General features: G+C 36.0%; 1 protein-coding gene across 1 annotated transcript in view; it reads left to right on the top strand.

Annotated features, from left to right (window-relative positions):
- The window catches only part of NSD2 (nuclear receptor binding SET domain protein 2), a 170,228-nt gene that overhangs the window by 78,537 nt on the left and 71,964 nt on the right, over nucleotides 1-19,727 (top strand). The window contains exons 8-10 of the mRNA XM_075066635.1: nucleotides 461-579; nucleotides 3,470-3,542; nucleotides 4,604-4,728. Coding sequence (XP_074922736.1) covers nucleotides 461-579; nucleotides 3,470-3,542; nucleotides 4,604-4,728 — 317 coding nt within the window. The remainder of the gene's footprint in view (nucleotides 1-460; nucleotides 580-3,469; nucleotides 3,543-4,603; nucleotides 4,729-19,727) is intronic.

Genomic DNA, 19,727 nt, shown 5'->3' with positions numbered 1-19,727 from the left:
TCTGACAGAGGCCCCTTAATAGATGTCTTCAGTCACCAGTACCTACATCTATATCCTTGGGAGAACTTAATAAAAGAATGAGGGAGACATTCAGAACTTTTGTTCAGTGGTAAAGCACTGTTACGGAGAATAACAGTTACAGCTTTATAGAACAGCTCTATCTTATTTGAGAAGACACAAATGAGGAAAATTGCATATTCAGATTTTATACTAGTGCTTATGCAGATAGATCTGTCTTACTAAAGTGGAATATTTAGCAATTAGGAGTTTGGATTTGTTTTAGAACTAGCATTCAATAATAGAAACTGGACCCTGGGCATCAACGGGTTAATCAAATTTGTTAATTTTAACCGTTTTAAAAAAAGTAACGATTTAAATATAAGTTAGATCAGTTTAAGATAATTTCGAAGTGAGCATTAGATTTTTTTTCATGTAAGTTTCCCCCATCCCCCACCCCAAGGTAACTTACATGGAAATAAAAGAAACCAAAAAAAGAGGACAAAGGAACCTTCAGAAGATTTTGAAGTTCAGGAAGCACCTAGGAAAAGACTCAGGATGGATAAACAGAATAATCGGAAGGTAATTATATCATTGGTTTGTTTAAGTCAATTATAGCAGCACCAGTCACTCTGCTATAGTTAAGTTTGTCAGCATTTCCATTTTCAGGATTTAATATTTACTGGTTTTTAACTGCATCAAATGAAGCAACTGTAAAGATGTCAGTTTGGATGCACTTGTTAAACAGATTTTTTTAATTTAGTGTTGAGGTGGAGACATCTGAAAAGAGGTCCTTGCTAGTTACTTGAACCTAGCTGAAAAAATATACGAATAGAATTCAATTCCTATGGGCAAGGGCTTAGCCCACTGGTTTTCTTGCTTTACAATTTCATTCCTTTTCTTTGTGTCAAGATGTAGAGATGTGTATGTGAATGTTACCACCATTTGTCTGAATCAAAGGTTGTGTCCTTAAAAATGAATAAAGTACAAATAAACACTTTTAAGAATCAGATTTAAACCTATAAAGCACTTTAGGCTGGCATGGTGTCCTGAACTCCAATCTGTTAAATTTAGAAATTTGCAGTATATATAACAACTTGTTGTTCAGATAGCAGGCCTTTAACTGGCTCCTCTTCAGTTTCTAGCTTGTTTGTCAGGATTAGATAATTCTCCTTCTTCTTTGAGTAGTGTCCAAATGGGTGCTCCACTGTAGGGACACAGACATACCTACAGTGGAGCATCCATTAGTGGACACATCTTAAAGAATCATCTTTACTACAGAAGGTGACTAACTTCTTTTACAGATTTGCCTAGATCACTAGGGATTCTGTTTATAACAGTGAGCCCATACTCTGCAAACATTTAGGCATGTACTTATCCTTTTCCATGTGGGTAAACCCTGCAAACTCTGTGCGACTAATCTTATGAAAACATAAGCAAGTATGTAAGTGTTTTCCAGATCAGGCCATAGTAATACAGTATATGAAGACTTATTGTAAAATAGTGTTGTGAATCCTCTGGAGGAAGGAGCATTGTGATCCAGTGCTTACTAAGTAATTTGAATACATACGTGCATGCTCTTGTTATGCCTTTGGCTCCAGAAGGTCTCAGACATAGCAGAATGGTTGCTTTCTTATTACTTTGTATGAATCACCTTTTACCTGTTTTCTCCTCTTAGAAACCTAGAATAGTTCCAGCTGTCCACTTTATCACCATAAACAGTTTAAAGATCACTTAGCTGTCATCCACCTGTGGAGTAGTGAAGAGCATTGAAGCTGCACTTCCTGTTCTTTAGTTTCAACTCAGTGGCAGATTTTTAATGTCCTCTGTCCTGGGGAGCAAGAAGCTTTGGGTTTGATCATGAGCCTTTGTTCCTTCAAAGGATCAGTGTGTTGCTATTGCTATTCTGTGCCCTTAATTATTCTTTATATTTAAATGCTATAGAACAAAATGATTAGGTAATAATACATATTCATAGATTCTGTCTGAAAAATGTGTAACTTTGGAACTTATGGTGCATATAGAAATCACATCGGCACAATGGGAGCTGCATTAAAGGAGCATAACTATGTAACAAAAGCAAGGACACTTTCAGTGACGAGTGAAGCAGACCATGGATTCTCAATCATCTTGTTAAAAAAAAATGCAAGAAATTTATTAACTTGATGGAACTATAGCTTCTAGTTGTCTCTGTGATAGGAAGTTTATATAAATACAGACTCACTTATTCAGCAAAGAGTATGGCTTATGGATAGTATTGGTTTCCATTATGGTGGGTTTTTTTGATCCAGCAGGGCCACTTCTTCCTTTGTAGTCTGGCTTTGAGGTATTCTACAAAACCTTACCAGCTCAACAATGGATTGACCCAGGAAAATCAATAAATACTTAAATTGCCTTTACAAAATCAAAATATATTGGCAGTTGGGTCCTTCCATAGTGTCCATCTTGTTGATCAGATCCGCATCAGTTTAGGGTTAAGCAACGTTGACTACTACACCTCTACCCCGATATGACGTGACCCGATATAACACGAATTTGGATATAATGCGGTTAAGCAGCACTTCGGGGGAGGGGGAGAGGGCTGCGCGCTCCAGAGGATCAAAGCAAGTTTGATATAACGCAGTTTCACATATAACACGGTAAGATTTTTTGGTTCCCAAGGACAGCGTTATATCGGGGTAGAAGTGTATTTGCATGATTTCCTACTTCAGTGGATCCGTAGCTTATAGTTAAGATATTCATGGCTATCCCTGTTGCTTAAGTAATTAAAGGAGGTGCTCTATTTTTGACCAGGTGCAATGTCCATAGTCAAACTGCTGAATGTAAATTCCCAAATTTCTCAAAATACTTCTTGGCCTAGAATATTTGATAAGTTTCAGTCTGGCGCAAATTTATGCAATATCAATATTCCCTTGAAAATAGTATTTTATAATGGAAATGCTGGCACAACCTTTAACAATAACAGTGCAAAAAATGACACTGCTATAAGTACTGACATTGAAAACAAGTATCTGAGACTTAAAATTCAGTTCAGGGTCCTCAAATTTATACATTTCTGCTGCAGTTATGTTAATAATTTAAAGGTATTAACTTGACCAGTTTGGACACAAGAATAATAATAGCTGATTGAAATGCTTTATCTTCATATAGCATTTTCCTTTTCATGCACGAGTTCATATTTCAGTTTCAGGTGAATAGATTAGAAATTGAATATCAAGTTGGGGTTGGGGTTTTTTTTTTTTTTTTTGTTTGAAAGTTTTATAGCCTCTGCTGTTGGTGGTTTATAAAAAATAAACATGCCTGAAATGGAAACTTACCATAGCTGAACTACATTACAATATAGACCAGGATGTTTGCAAAGACATTTTCTTTCTAATAGCAGAAATCCAAAAGTAATTTCCACCTTTATCCAATCACTCATAAATTAGGAGTTTTTTTTTCTTTTTTCTTTTTTATTTTTATTTTGTGACAGAGGGAGACAAGCAATGACAAAACAGCAAAAACAAAGGTCACAGAAACCTTCTCTTCACAAAAGAACCAGTCAGGTAATGTGGTCAGAATAAGTTTTAATTAACTTTTTCAGTTAATTCATTTAAACTAAACAGGTTGTCTGAGACAGCCATCTAAACTTTGCTGAAGCCATACTGAGTTATACTCATTAAACCTCAGTTTGAGAGGTTGCACTGTTTTCTGCACTGCCAGCATTTTGCAGTACTATATTTGATTGAAATTGTGTATTGCTGATTTAAAGCAGCAGTTCTGAAGTTCACCATTTGATGGCACCAAATTAAAACTGTTGCCCATTGATATTGTAAAGTAGCAATATAAACCTTGCTGTTTAAATGCATGATTAATTATACATTTTATCCAATAAAATAAGTGTATTTAGTAAATAGTGACCATCAAACTTAAATTAATATGTGATTCAAGAACTTCTTTATAACAATTGTTTGACGGGAGGCAATGTGGAGAGTTGAGAGGGAGCTGTAAAACAATCTTGTGTGCTAAATGGTTCATTGATCAGATTTGTTAATCATGCGCAGGTTTAAGGTAACTTTTTATAAGAGCACAAGAACACATGTATTTAACTCTTACATTCAGTTTCAAAAGTGTTAATACACTGCAAAAAGATCTAAACTAATATACATGATAGTGATGCTATTTTTAATGTAAGTATCCAGTTCCTTATATATAACTTTTTTTTTGAAAAAGGGGATGTTTGTTAACAAAGTGAATCTGATTTTGCTGAGTTCATGTAGGCCTTCTAATGTAGTGTTTGAGCAAATTAGTGTTACATCTCTTTTAAAAAAGTCATAAATTACACAGTATTGTAATTTAAAAATATTTAGCAAACTATTTGGGAAATTTTTAACAATATTTTAAGTACATATTTGTTTAATTGGAGATCTCTTGAGTCTTCAAAACAAACACATCATTATTTCAAAAACTGATTGATTGTGCACTGCTTACTCGGTACTACATAGGCACCCAGAAGACAAACCTAAACAATTCCTTCCCTTATCTGAGGGAATATTTTAAATGGCTTCAGGGAGATAACGTTTTAAAAGTTCCAAACTTCACTTTGTAAACCAAAATTATTTTACAGCAACGAAAAATCTGTCTGATGCATGTAAACCACTGAAGAAGCGAAATCGGGCTTCAGCAGCAGAATCTTCAACTCTTGCTTTTAGCAAGAGTTCATCTCCTTCAGCTTCCTTAACTGAGAATGAGGTAAAAAAAAAGTGGTCTTCACACACAGCCATATAGTTACAAAAAGTATCAGGTGTAAATCTTTTTTAAAAATACAGAACAAAAAAAAGTCAGATTAAATTCTCTAACCTTGCTCTAGATGAGCTACAGTTCTGGCCTCTGTAAAACCTGTTAGTGTGTGTATTGCAAATTCATTTATTGTACCAAACGTCCACTTAGGGACTTCAGATATTGTGTTTTTTAAATGTATTTACCCCAAAAAATTTTGAATTGTAACCCTCTATTAGAAGCAAAGTAAAATGCCAGTGTGTTGTGTATTTTCTTCTACAGATTTTATTCAAGTGTCGACTATGTTAATTACATCATGTAAGAAAAATGTCATGTTGCCATAGGTTTTATATTGAAGCAAGTTTCTTGATCCTCTGTATTTGGTCTACACCAGTCTTGGTCAGTTTTCTGAGCAGTGACCTTTTATGCACTCTTTTTCGATCTGTTCAATTGGGTACTATTTCTGTGGTGCAAGTAGCTTAATCTCCAGCATACTTAAACAGGCAGTGAAGGATGTATCTTTTTGATATTTACTTATCGTAGTCTTAGGTCTGCATATTTGGTATTGTAACTCTCCTCCATTGACATACAGTAAATTAAGTGTATTTTCATATACAATAAATGGAATCCATTCTACTGGTCATCTGTACTGTTAAACAAACAGCCAAAGAATGGTATAATGAGAACAACCTTTGCATGCTGTTCTAAAAGGGGATTCCAGACACTTAGCAAGAACAGACATAAAAGGAGTCATGAAGGTTTTAGGTTAGTCAAAGAAGAGAATTAATGTTTTGTTTGCGAGGCAATAGGACTTCAAGCTGCAGTTCCTTTCACTTCTCCCATTTCACTGTTTTGTTGAAAACCTAAGGTGCTCAGATACCATCATGAGTGCAATATAAGTATCTAGACTGTTTTCCGTAAATGGCTTATTTTTACAAATTGGAATGATAGCACATTAACTGCTGTGTATAGTTACTATGACTTAAAAAATGTTTTACTTCCCGCTCTTCACCCCCGTCCCCCCAACAAAAAAACCAAACAACAACCAAAAACACCACAACCCTCAGGAAGGACAGCCTAGTTAATACTAGTTCTCGTCTTTATCTGATTCAGCTATTTTCCTTCTTTTGGCTTAAGCTTTCCACTTTTTTGGAGCAACTGTTGAGGCTTTCTACCTAATGCTGTATGTGTTTGTGGGATTTGACTTGTCAATCAAATACATGTAAGGAGGAAATTGTCAGTCTATTTGGTTTAAAATGTACGTCTCTCGATGTTGTAATCTGGGAAGACATGTTCTCTGATTTCTAAATATCAATTAAAAAAATTCACTGTCCAGAGATCTTTCTTCAAGTTCAGTTGTTTTAGGACTTAGGAAAATCTAGGGTCAAATTCTTTTTCCACCTACAAATGATTGTGAGCCAAATTGTACAAGTGCATGGGCTGAGTTGGAACCTTTCTGAAATCTGCGCTGCAAACTCTGTACTATGTGTTGCAAATGAGATAGGAAGAAGAGTAATACACACTATTGCCAGAGCTGTGCTAACACAATACAGGTTTGCAAACAAGGAAGTGAATTATTTTAATGGCTTCTAAGGAAGGTTGAAAAGAAATTTATTGACAACTTAACATTATCTTAAATTTTTCACAAACAGTGGAGACTTCAGAATAAGAGTTGGTCATGTGCTGGGTCCTTAACTGGTGTAAATCAGCACTGACTTTAATTTATACCAACTAAGGATTTGTCCTAGTGAGTTTTCTATGATGATAGCTATTATGCCAGTAAATAAACGAAACATGCTAGGCATTTGCTACTGAATTTATTAGTGATTCTTCTGTGAAACAAAATAAGATGCAAATAAACCTTGGATCTTGTGGGTGGTTTAAAAAAAGTGTAATGTTACTTTAGTGCTTGCATGTTTGGCAATGTAGACATGTGGCCTAAGGGTGTTAATCAACAGAAAAATCTCCTGGTTGGTAAAGGAAGGGGAGCGTTTAAAAATAAATATAAAACAAAAGATGAGGTGATTAAGCAAATTGATATTTGTTTTTATGGGACAGAGGTGCAAGCTAATTGATAGGATGCGATTATTTTATATTAAATATATTTGATCTGCTTTATATTTTTTGTGGTCACTTTTATAGCTTAAAATGTTGAGTTAGACATTGTCTTTTAAGGTGGATGAGAAAAATAACACATATCTTGCTTACATAAGCGCGCACGTGCACATTCACAGTGCAATGTGGAAAAACTTCTGTACTTCGTGCTCTTTTCAATAAATGAATGTAGATTGATTCCAGGATGGGACCAGATTCAAATGCAACAAAATATTTTTCTGGGATTGTTGGAAGCTGCATTGAGCCCTTAAATTTGTCTTCATTGCTACTAATTTTTATAAAGGAAGTATTTTAGTTTAAAACAAGGGGAAGTAAATTAGTTATTTATTAAAAGGAGCTTTTAAAAAAAATTCTGCATAAAATTCACATGAACAATCAAGTAAGTCCAAAATTTTCCAGTTAATAGTGACTTTGGGTGCCTAACTTGAAATACTTCAAAGGGTCTTGATTTTTCAGATGGTAGGTGCTAAGACTTTCAAAAGATCAGGCCCTTCAAGGTGTCTTAAGTTAAGCACCCAAAATCACTAATCACTTTTGAAAATCTTAGACTGCATCACCAGATGAAACTTAATTTTTAATTCTTTTGTAGTTGTTAATGTAGGTCACCACCTCAGAAATAAATCTATAGATGAATCTACTTCTGAGACAAAAGTAGTTAATTTTCTGTATATGCACTTTGCATCAGAAATGTTTGTCTTTATGTCTCATGTGAAATGTTACTTTGGAAGTGAAATTCTTAACGAATTACCTATGATGGAATAGAATTAGAATTTTATTGTAACACTGCAAAGGCTATAGAGAATGAGAAAAGGCTTGTATACAATATAGAACAAATTGGCATAACACCATGAAAGTTTCATGATCTTTGTGAGAAGACGTCATTATGTCATTGATCTCTTTCTAGAGGATCAAACAAGTGGTGTTTAGTTTTACTTTTTGGTTCTTTACATAAAAAATGGAAAAGCAGCAAAGAGTCCTGTGGCACCTTATAGACTAACAAAAGTTTTGGAGCATGAGCTTTCGTGGATGAATACCCACTTCGTCGGATGCAACCGACGAAGTGGGTATTCACTCACGAAAGCTCATGCTCCAAAACTTTTGTTAGTCTATAAGGTGCCACAGGACACTCTGCTGCTTTTACAGATCCAGACTAACATGGCTACCCCTCTGATTAAAAAAAATAAAATAAAATAAAAAAAAAATGGAGTAGATAGGTAAATATTTATGTATTGCATGTGGGTGCCCTTAGAGTGCAACCATTTTTTTGTTTGTTTTTAAAGCTCCAGGCCCCTAGGACTACTAGATTATTGGCACACATCTTTCACTGTGTTTGCAATGAGGCATACCTGGTTCAACATTCCAATCAAATTTTATAGATATAGATTACATTCAGTAAAATGGGTAGACCTTTTTTTTTAATATTTCAAAACAGGTAAAGTATCAATTTCATGCAGTTTAAGGTACAGGTACCTTCTCAAACTTTTCCACAGAAAAGTGGAAGTGAGAAGTATGGGACGTAAAGTATTCTAAGTTCTTAGGCTGTCATTTCTCACACATGGGAAGAATGAATTGAGTTGGCCATCACACAGTAGTTTAAAGAAACCTGTGAAAGGGTTTTTCTCATGCAAGGAGTTTAACGGTATTATATTAATACTGCATAGTAAATTCTTTGTCCTCTGACAGAGAAAAATTTAACTTCATTAACACCCAGTATCAAAAGCTGGATTTCTGTTCATAACTACAACATAAAGTATTTAGAGTGATATAATATTCCAAAACATCGACTTCAAGCTGTACTGTTTTTGCATACAGTAAATAATTCTATCACTATCAATTTGTGGCAAATTTGTTATATCATTTGTTTTTACTGGGCTAGCAAATACGCACACAATGAAGAAATCTAAGACAAGGTAAGATATTTGATTAAGAAGACAATCCTAATAAAACACATGCAACTTATAATTAAAACACCACTTCAATTCCATTTATCTACACAGAAGTCTCATTTTATACAGTATACAGATAGAATCCTCAAAATACAACGATTAAAAACATATAAAGATACTATCTTAGGAGGAGATATCCCAGAGGATAGGGAGGAATGAGTTCACAGGATTTTGAAGAAATTACTTTGCTAAAGAAAAGTAGTTCAAGCTGTTCTTGCAGACCTGAAAAACTAAAATCTGTATTTCTAGCACTGTTTTTTCTAGCTAGCCTTCTAGGTAATCCCCTCTGCAAAACAAATATTTAAGAATAAACCAAAATGAAAAATCATTGGAGGTTCTCCACAACCTGTAAATCTAATGTCTACTGGAGTTTTTCTTGTCTTTGTCCTGTGCACGTTAGCGAGAAATGGGGAGGGAGGGGATTAACTTTTGATTTTTTTTTTCCTATTCCATGCCACCAATAAACATCTGAAATGGGGGATCATTGCAAGTAACAGAATTTTAGTCTTTTACTACTTAACATCACCCAAGGCCTGCAGTAACTGAAGAGACCAGCGTTGCCTGCCATACCTTACTGTTTTATTTAGATACTTTCACGTTCACATGAGAAAGTTCTAAGTTTGAATGTTGTTCTTTGGCAACATGTTTTTTTAAATAGATAATTGAATTTCTCATGTATTATTCTCATCTTGTAAACTCTTTGAACTTCCAAAAGCTGAGATTCTGTTTATAACATGTTCACATAATGTAGGCTTTTATTCCACATCCATCACCATGGTGTCTTGAATACCTGTATGCAATCAATAATAATAAATAAAGTTCCATAGTTGTTGTTTATGTTCCAGGAATATTCAGCAATGCATACCTTATCTGAAACTTCAAGCCATTGCTAATGGTAAAGGTGGAACATGTACTAGACTTCTTACTATCGTGTACACTTATGACACAATATATTAAGAGAATAACGTATCCAGTTCAACAGTTCGGGCCAAAAGATACATCTTCAGTTCAGGATCTCCTATACTGAAATAAAATAAATTTTAACTGTAACTCAGTTGGCTCTGTCAGTTTTTCTGTCTCTTTCCACAATAGATTTTTGTGTTCTGAATACGGTCTGTCATTTGCACGTTGAGCTATATGATTCCCATATCAATTTTACTTAGATTGAAAAACCACAATAGTTAAGCCATTCAAAAAGGTGAAGAATCAATTAAAGTAGATTCTTCACCTTAGAAAACATTAGTTTGTCAGAAGTCTCAGGCCTGGTATACACCTAGAAATTAGATTGACCCAGTTAAATTGTTCAGGGCTGTGAAAAATTTTGTCCCCCATGCAATGCAGTCAACCTAACCCCCTGTAGACTCAACTGGAATTTTTAAGGTGACCTAGCTACTGCCTCTTGTAGAGGTGGTTTACCTACATAGACAGAAAAACCCTTTCCATCACTGAAAGAAGCATCTACGCTACAGTGGCACAGCTACAGTGCTGTATATGTGCCACTGTAGCATAGGCATACCCTCATACTCAAGTTTATACAGAAAACCACTTCCTGGATTACTATGACACAGGAATCAAGTCTTAGAAGTTGCTTCAGGGCTTGAAGGGTGGATGTCCTTAGTCTTAAGAGTCGTGGAAGTGAATAGCCAGCCTTCAAGCCCAGACTTCTTGAAGACACTTCTAAACCTTGATTTGTGTGTGATTGTAATCCTACTATGTGTTTAGACAACAGTAGGAGCAAATGAAACCTTTCTGACATACCTGTTTTTCATTTTAAATATCTATTAAAAAATGAATTTGTTGAGTATTTTTCTAGGTTCCTTGTGATTCTAAACATCAGTGCTTGGTTAAAATGGGAAATTGGGAGGGCTAGCTTTTCTGATACTGGGAACATTTTTCTTTAATTTCTTGGATATCTGTCTTTTTATAAAATGCATATGCACAATGTTAAAGATAATAAAAGCAAGCAATACCTGACAAGGAAGTTGTGACTGAACATGTCTTGGGTACAGTGTGAGATCTAAGGCCACATGGAATCATGCTGTATAGCATTTGGGGAAGTGCTGTTACACATGCACAGTGTTGGTATTATAACAGGCATTTTATACAAAAATTAAATAATAAAAACATGAAGTGTCAGTCTAAGGAAAAAATAGTTGAAACTTTAAAATTACACGTCTAGTGGCTTGGAAATCTGAAAGGAGACTGGCTATGTAAGGGGCAAACCCTATCTTGGATTCCATTCCAGGTGTGTATCAAAGGTGGAAAACAAATAGTGTAAAAACATTACTAACACTTTTACACTTTAAAATGCTTTTTTGAGCCTTACTAGGCTAGAGAGGATTTGCCTGTCTCTGGGAAAGCTTGTGTAAGTCAGGGCTACAGGAAGGAAAGATTCATAATACTAATGCCATGCATAGAAAATGTACTTAACCCTTCCCAGCCCTGCGTTTGCTAACACATGATGGACAATATTCAAAACTTGCTGCTGCTTCCTGACTTTCATGTTCTTGCATCAGCAAACATTTGCATTTTTTTTTCTAGCCCATTGAAAACTAAGTGATGTCTTGGCTTTTGTTTTGTTTTTTTTAAGGAAAAATATATGGCAAATTAGACATTGAAGAAATAAATACATTTTAAAAAATTCTTAAATTTGTAGATAATCATAAACCTAGGACAAAAAAATCTTAATGTTTAATTTCTCTAGGTCTGTTGGCTAAGGGCCAGCTGAGAAAATCAATTTGGATTTTTTTTTAAATGGACTGCAGATTGGATGAGTGCAGCCTTCTTTTGCTTATAATTTTGGTGCCTAGAATTCCTATACCCTTCTCGCTCCCCCCCACCCCCCCAAAGAACCTTTAGCATTTGATGGTTTTGCACTGGCCCCTTGCAGTTTTTGTAGTTAATATTTGGCGCTGACTGTTTTAAAGGTAGTATGTTTTTCTGTAAAGAAATGTGTATGTGGAGGGAGTGAATATTGCTTTTTTTTGTTTTTGTATTAAAAAAGAACAACTTCAGAACTAACTTACTTTGGTACATGCTCATTTGAAACTCAGGCTAAAATTTCCTTTCTTTGCTGCCAGACTGCTTATCACAACATGGCCGGAGGCCAAATCGATTATATCAATATGTCCAGTTCACTTTACACATGAGAATTCCTTTGTCCAGGTATGAAGCCCATGTTAATACTTGATGTGCATACACTTAGTCCTTATGTGAAGTGGGTGTGCGCAGATTAGGTGTGGCTCACCTGATAATCTAAATTTTAAAAAATCAATTGCTTTTGGTCCCTAGAGTATGGTGAATTGGCTTGCTGCTCCCTCGTTATCTGTTAAATACAATGATGGAACTGGCATCAGATATTTGGTACAAAAACATTGTGATAAATGACTCTACTTGTAAAAAGGAATTGCTTTATCTCAAATTTAGATAAAATGCCTAACGTTTGTGTGATATCTGTTGCAGTGTCGTAATATCCTCCGAGCCCTCAAGACCCTTCTGATGAATGATTTTTAGTTGGCAACGTAATTATAGCTTGCACCTGATGGGAGTTTTTAAATTAAGAAAATTGAAAAAAATGACTTTTTTGTACATAAATACTACTTTTAATCCCCCTTTCCCATTTGTTCCAGAAGAAAACACACCACCAAACAATTTCACTAGACATGTTAAAATTAGAAAAACTAACTCCAGAAAATATACACTGGTTCTTGGGCCTTAGTTATTTCAACTTGTACAGAGAAACACCTAATTTCTTCCTTCACCCTTCCCTAGCATCCCCCACAAAAATTGCATATGAGCACACCCTCATCTAATCAACATCTGTTTTCTGAGGAAGGAAACTGCGTTATTCCACAGAACTGTCTCATTGTTTTGTATAGGCCCATTGAGGTTTTATTGTGCATTATTATTATGTACTCCTTCTGCACAAAGCTGCTCGGCCAAAGTAATAGAATAAGTGGGAAATATTGAGCCTATTTGCAAAGTTATACCCATAAATATGGACTAACATTAACCAAATTTCAGGGTCTGTTACTGGTTTAGTTACAATAGATTTGTGCATCAAATGTTGTGGTATGCAAAGCATTCTTGTTATGTAAGGAAACAATAGTGAAGAGAGCTTTTATTAAAATCGTTTATATAGCCTTCTTAAAAGTATGCTTACCATTGTCAAAGACAATCCATTAGACAATCCTCTGCCTTTGGTAACCCTGGAAAGGACTGTAAGGCAACTTAAAGATGTATTTCAAGGAAAGGGGAACTTTGTAGGAAATGAGGCCTGAATATGCTCTTTCATACACCAATGTAAATCTGGAGTAACTTCATTGAAGAGAATGTTACTACACTAGTACAAAATGAGTGAGAGAAGAGACTCAGGCTTCCTGACAACGTGCTTTGCTTGATTATATACTATCACATTTTATATAGTTTTACATAACTTCCAGTTGCTGAAAATCAGTTGAAACGTGGCACTATAAAAACAAAAGATTTTATAAATGCATCTGAAAATGTTTTTCAGTTTGACTCAGTACTACAAAGTCTGTCAATAATAAAACAATGGAGAAATTAAATGTTAAAAAGCAATGCAATCAACTTTCTTGACTAGACTCACTTTTTTAAAGATCTCATGTATTGCTTACTTAAGCAATATATGATGTATAGTATGCACTGGGAATATGAGCTCTTCAGACACTAAAGGAGAATTTTTTACTCCTACAAGTGACTTAATTGAATGACTAATAAGGTCATTGCTATTTATGTGAGAACAAAGTCCCAGAGTGAAATCTTGGCCCGGTTGGTCTCTTTGACTTCAATAGGGCCAGAATTTCACTCCTCTTTTCCCCCAGTTTCCAGTGAAGAAATTATATATTTGGTTTCTAAAACTCCCTCCCTGTCAACTGACTATAAATCATTTGCTGCTTTGTCAATATTATGCTGGGTAGATGCTTCAGAGGCAGTCCTTCCTCACAACTTGGGGGAGGAGGGGAGTTAGGGAGAGAATGATTACCCTATAGCAACTGCCTGGTTTGATAGTGCTCGTGTTTCTAGATAGGTTGATGACACACTTCCGCTTAACTTAGGCAAAACAATGAAATAGCAATCCTCTGGTTTTGGATGTATTTCATTGTGTACACAATGCACAAAAGAGTAATGGAACAGTTAACTTTTGAGTAAGGTCACATTGAAGAAACCTGCCAATTTTTACAGTAAATATTTTAAACAAATGCCTGCATTGACTTAAGCTTATTTTCCCATTAGTGTTTTTTGGTCATTTTTTTTTAAAAGCAGCACTGAGTGTGTGGGGAGGATAATATTCCCTGGTAAATGTAAAAAGACACATAATAAAATTGCAGGCTACCCATAGCTAAAAAGTATTAAATATCTGGTCTTGCCACTGTGAGTGATAGTCACCCTCAATTTTGACTGGAGATCAGGAAAGAGAAGTTAATTTTATGTAATTTATGCCTTATTAAGGAAATTGTTCTACTGTTTGTAATATGAATACATGCTCAGTTAGTGGACTTGGGGTAAATTCTAATAAATAGGAACTTACACAGACACACACAACCAAATATGGAGAGCACCGCAGTCTAGAAGCTTGCATATGATCTTTTGTTTGATGCTTTTACTATGCAGTATTTTAACAGACACATTAAAATAGTAATCTTCTTAGTTATGTTTTACTCTAGAGGTAACTACATTACAGTGAGTGAACTGATCCTTAATTATACTTTTGTTAGTTAAAAAGAAAACAAAAAACACTTAGTGCTATGAAATTCTTTCATCACCTAGATTAATCTGAATCCTTCCCACAATATCAGACATTGTTTAGGACATGAGCAAGGCACTGCCATCCCTGTCTAGTCTGGGTCACACTTCGCATGTGTCCCGTATGTCAAGTCTCATGAGTTTTCCGTCTTGTGCTCGACATAGTTTCTTTCAGTTGGCTCCTTTTTACATGTACTTCCTGCAACCCAGTAGCATGCGTGCAATAGCAGAGCCTTTAGCTTTATTCTTAATATCTGTACCAGATATTTCCATCCTCTTTTCTGGATAACTTTGGAGATTGGAAATTGTTGAACTAGCTTACAAATCTTGATGAGATGAGAGCTAAAGAAGATGAGAACATAAAGATTATGATGTGGTAGATATTTGTGGGATTCTTGTTTTACATATGAGTGGTTCATGAAGCATGGTTATGAGACATAATTATTAAGCTTTTCTCCACCTTCAGAATGACTTCATCTACCATACTGCCATAAATGGCAGCAAGGATATGGTTTCATAGTAGCAGCCCACATGAGGCGCTTGGAGGCTGTGGTACAGAGTGGGATATAGGCGTATTGATACTGATGATGTTGGAGAGAAGCTTGGATGGAATTGGGTTTTTGGAGAGATTACTTTGTGGAAGTGGTTAATAGTTGTTTGGGTGAGTGTTTCATTAGGTGTTTGCAGTCTTCCCCTAATTTGATTGCTGTGTCCTTTCAATGGCAACAGGCAAGTCTACACTAGAAAATTAAGTTGACCTAAATTACATCGACGTACAGCCACTGCAGTAATTAAGTCATTTTTGTACATCCGAACTATGCTCCTTGTGACTGCAGTGCACGCCCTCACCTGAGCACAAGCACTGATTTAACGGTGAGTGGAGAGCATTGTGGGGGATGGCTTCTGAAAGGCAGCGACAGTCGATGTAAGCAACTCAGTATCTACACCTTACTACATCAACCTAGGCACTATGCCGCTTGCTAAGATGGAGTTAAGTAGGCATAGTGGGCGAGTTATCGATGGGAGCTACATTTCAGCATAGATGCTTAGAGTTAGGTCAACATAAGCTGCCTTACGTCAATCTGACTCTATAGTGTAGATCAGGCTTACCTTAGAGTTACAGGGTTGAACAATGCCACTGTGCATTGAAAACATGAAGCACCTGGAGGGTGGAAGGAGGATTATGGGAAGCTCCCCCTTTCAGTTTGTATGGCAGTTGTGGACATAAGCAAGTTATGTGAAATTGTGTTGTGGACATAATGAAAAGCTGAGATGTTTGATTTTAGTTCTGTTAGCTCTGGTCTACACTACAGAGTTATGTCAACATAAGGCAGCTTACGTTGACCTAACTCTGTATGCATCTACACTAAAATGTAGCTTCCACCAATGTTACACACCCACTGTACCAACTACATCCACCTCAGTGGAGTGCTTAAGTTGATGTAGTTAGTTCGACGCAATGTTAGTGTTGGCACTGTGTTGCTTACATTGACACTTGCTGCCTTTCAGAAGCCATCCCACGATGCCTCACACTAACAGTTAAATCATTGCAAACGCTCCTGGTGAGGATGCTCACTGCCAACACAAGAAGCATAGTGTGGACATGCAAAAGGGATTTAATTATGGTGGTGGCTGTAGGTCGGCATAACTTAGGTCGATGTAATTTTGTAGTGTAGACTTGCCCTCAGTTTCACGCATTGTTATACAATAGAGGTATAACAGATCTGATCAGAGGACACTGTCGGGCCATTGTTGATGGGTTTGTCTCCGTTCAGATATACGATACAGTCCGGGAGGGTATTTGAATGGTGGCATAGTTGTGCCTTTTTTTTGTTCTGTGTAGGTGGTTTCCTCCCACAAAACTAGATTTGGCTGAGAGTTTCTATGTTGTGTTAGTATCCCAGGAAGGTGTTACGATGCCTTCTTACCCTAAGTGGGCTGATTAAGTCATCACTGCAGTTGTATTGGAGGTGCGCAGGTTGGTCCTTTCTGGTGGTGCCAATGTTTATGCAGATGACTGTTGTAGTATTTCAAGTTCTATGCTGATTTCCTATTAGCTTCTGGGTTGAGTTTAAGGTATAAAAACCCAAATAGTTTAGCACTTGCCCTTTGCTGTTGCGACATTTTGAAATGTTTCATAGATTACAAAGCCAGGAGGGACCATTTGTGATCATCTAGTCTGACCACCTGTATAACACAGACCATAGAGTTTCCCCAAAATAATTCTTAAAGCACATCTTTAATTTAAAAAAAAAAAAAAAAAATTTAGAGACAACCGTGTGTTAACATTGCTCTGGCTTTAAGAAAATGGGGACTGGGAATGACGAAGGCATTTTCCATGTGAGGATTCTGGAACATTCTTACCCTGTTTGATGCAGCAGAGGCTATGTTAACCTTTAAGGCACACTTCACATCTCTCAAGTTTTAGGGAATGCTTTTTGATGGTGTTTCTTTGGGGAGCAACTAGTATTGCTGTATTTTATGAATTATACATTTTTTAGTTTTTATTTTTTTAGTGTTAAAGCATATAGAGCAGAATTAAGTTTTCATTCCTTTAAGGGTACCTAACAGCTCCTGGATGTTTCGTTTAAAGATGATCAATTTGGGCTGTCTGGGGGGGATGTGAACATACTAGGGGATGAAAAAATGAGAATACAAAACAGTTTAAATACTGCTCATACAAATTAAAATTGCTGTGATTATCATAAACATGATCAACGTGTCAGATAATTTAAACCAGAATGGAAATGGTTGTGTGTTTCCACAAACTCCCAATACTGTCTATCTGAAACTCATTTTTCAGCAAGATGGCTGCTGCTGGCGGTGCACTCAAAAATTTCATTTTCAACTTAAAACAATATGAAACTAATTATTTCAGAATTCTTTGATATGAGGTACATCTCCCAATATAAATTGATTGATTACTTTGCTCAGAGAAACAAAGTTTCCTTTAACTATTTAAATTCTGAGATTTTTAAAACTGCTAAACAAAATTCTTCAGTGTTTTGAAATGGGGAAAAATCATTGTGAGTGAGATGTAAAACACATACATAGTCCTAGGGGATTAAAAGTACACTATCAAACTATGGTTTTGTCTTTACAAATAACTGATTAAAAATGGTAATTTTAAAAACCCACAGCCTTTCTGGACCTCAATTATATGAAATTTCCTGTTATCCAAATCAGGATCATCTCTTCTTACATCAATTAACACTGAAATTATTTCAGTTATCCAAAATTTTATCTGAACATATTTGAAGAAACACCTTTTCCCCTTCTCCCTCTTCCCATTGCAATATATGGATTTGAGCCTTTCTGTAAAACTTTAGCAGTTTGAAATAAAATGTCCTTGCCTACCAATTTTGTCTTTCTTCATTTAGCAAACAGCCCTCTCACCCAAGTTTCCAGGACCACAGAAACTCTCTGCAATCCAAATGATCACCCCATATTTACAACAGTTATATTAGGTCACAATTTTGGGCCTTAGAGTGGACACACCTCTTACCTGTTTGAAAGCTTTTACCAGTTTTAGCAGTCTTCCCTGTAAAACAAATCTCTCTTACAGATAGAAGTTGCAAATAGGTAGAATATCTTAAATGTGAACACTGTAGATGAGCTAAGGTGTAATACATGAATATCTGAGTTTAAAAGATATTTTTTTCTAATTTTTCAAAGATGATTTTAAACAATAGGGCTGGAGAATCCCCATGCTTTAGGGAGCCAGCTGTGTCACCAGATGTAGAGCATGTACCCTAAGGAACTGGGTTTTTTTTAAAATTCCAGTTACATCTGTGAGATGAGCTTGCAAGTTTTTTTCTAGTCACTGTATTTCACCAGGATAAATTAGGACATCTGTACCATAGATATCAAAAGGGCTTTAATTTCTGTTTTTGGAATAGAACAAGAGCATTTAGGAAGTAAACTGGATGTTTTGTAGCCATTGGGGTTAGCCTAAAGGACCATTTCATTTTCATTCAGTGTCTCCAAGAGAATTCATTTGTGTATTGAAACATATGTTAACTAGGATGGCAAGTACCAAAAGTCTTCAGCTTCACGTTAGTGTAGGCTAAAGTGGCATTGATTGCCTGCCTCCATAATATTTTAATTGTAGAAATCTTCAGAAATGCTGCACTACTCTTTTGACTTGGCTTCTGGTTCTGATGCTTACTTTAAGAGGACAGTTTTGCAATCATTTATTAATTAGAAGTCCTCTCCCTGGTCTCCTTGCCGGGGGGGGGGGGGGCGGTAATTATTGCTTGTTAGACTCCCACTGGTGTAAGCATGCATAGGCCACCCTGAAAAAGGGGGAAAAAAGGTTATTTACCATAGTAAATGTGATTTTGAGTGTGTTGCCTCTGCATATTCACACTACGGGGCTGTCTTTCCCTTTTCCTTGGAGCTCTGCACTCATGAGATGGAGATTTAGTGGACCGAGTCAAGGTAGTTGGGGATGTCTTCACATGTTCTAGGCAAGGCTCCAAAGTTCAGTTTTATGAAGTGATGTTTCTACTGTCCAGTGGGGCAGTGCTTTTCCACAGGGTATCCAAAGCTCAACAGCACTGATTATATACATCTAATAAGTGTGAATTTGCAGAGAACGTTCTTCAAAGAACACGTTTTCTAGTCCTTAGACAAATCTACCATTCGTGTGCATATGGTACAATATGTTGACTTTTGACTAGTTATAATAGAAAATTGAATCTAAAATAGCATGCAGCAAGATCCTGAGATTTTTATCTGCACCAGGGGTTGGCAGCCTTTCAGAAGTGGTGTGTCCAGTCTTCATTTATTCACTTTAATTTAAGGTTTCGTGTGCCAGTAATACATATTAATGTTTGTAGAAGGTCTCTTTCTATAATTCTATAAAATATAAATAAACTATTGTTGTATGTAAAGTAAATAAGGTTTTTAAAATGTTTAAGAAGCTTCATTTAAAATTTAAAATACAGAGCCCCCCAGACCAGTGGCTAGGACCCGGGCAGCGTGAGTGCCGCTGAAAATCAGCTTGTGTGCCGCCTTCGGCACTCATGCCATAGGTTGCCTACCCCTGATCTACACTATTTGTTTAGTCTATGAAAACAGTGGTTAGTCCTTTTTACAGGACATCCACAATCATGTAACTCTAGTTTTTTTAAGAAAATTTCC

This window comes from Chelonoidis abingdonii, chromosome 5 (genome assembly GCF_003597395.2).
Source record: "Chelonoidis abingdonii isolate Lonesome George chromosome 5, CheloAbing_2.0, whole genome shotgun sequence".
Classification (NCBI taxonomy): Eukaryota; Metazoa; Chordata; order Testudines; family Testudinidae; genus Chelonoidis; species Chelonoidis abingdonii.
Note: the sequence above shows the minus strand (reverse complement) of the source record. Positions and strands in the feature narration are given on the sequence as shown.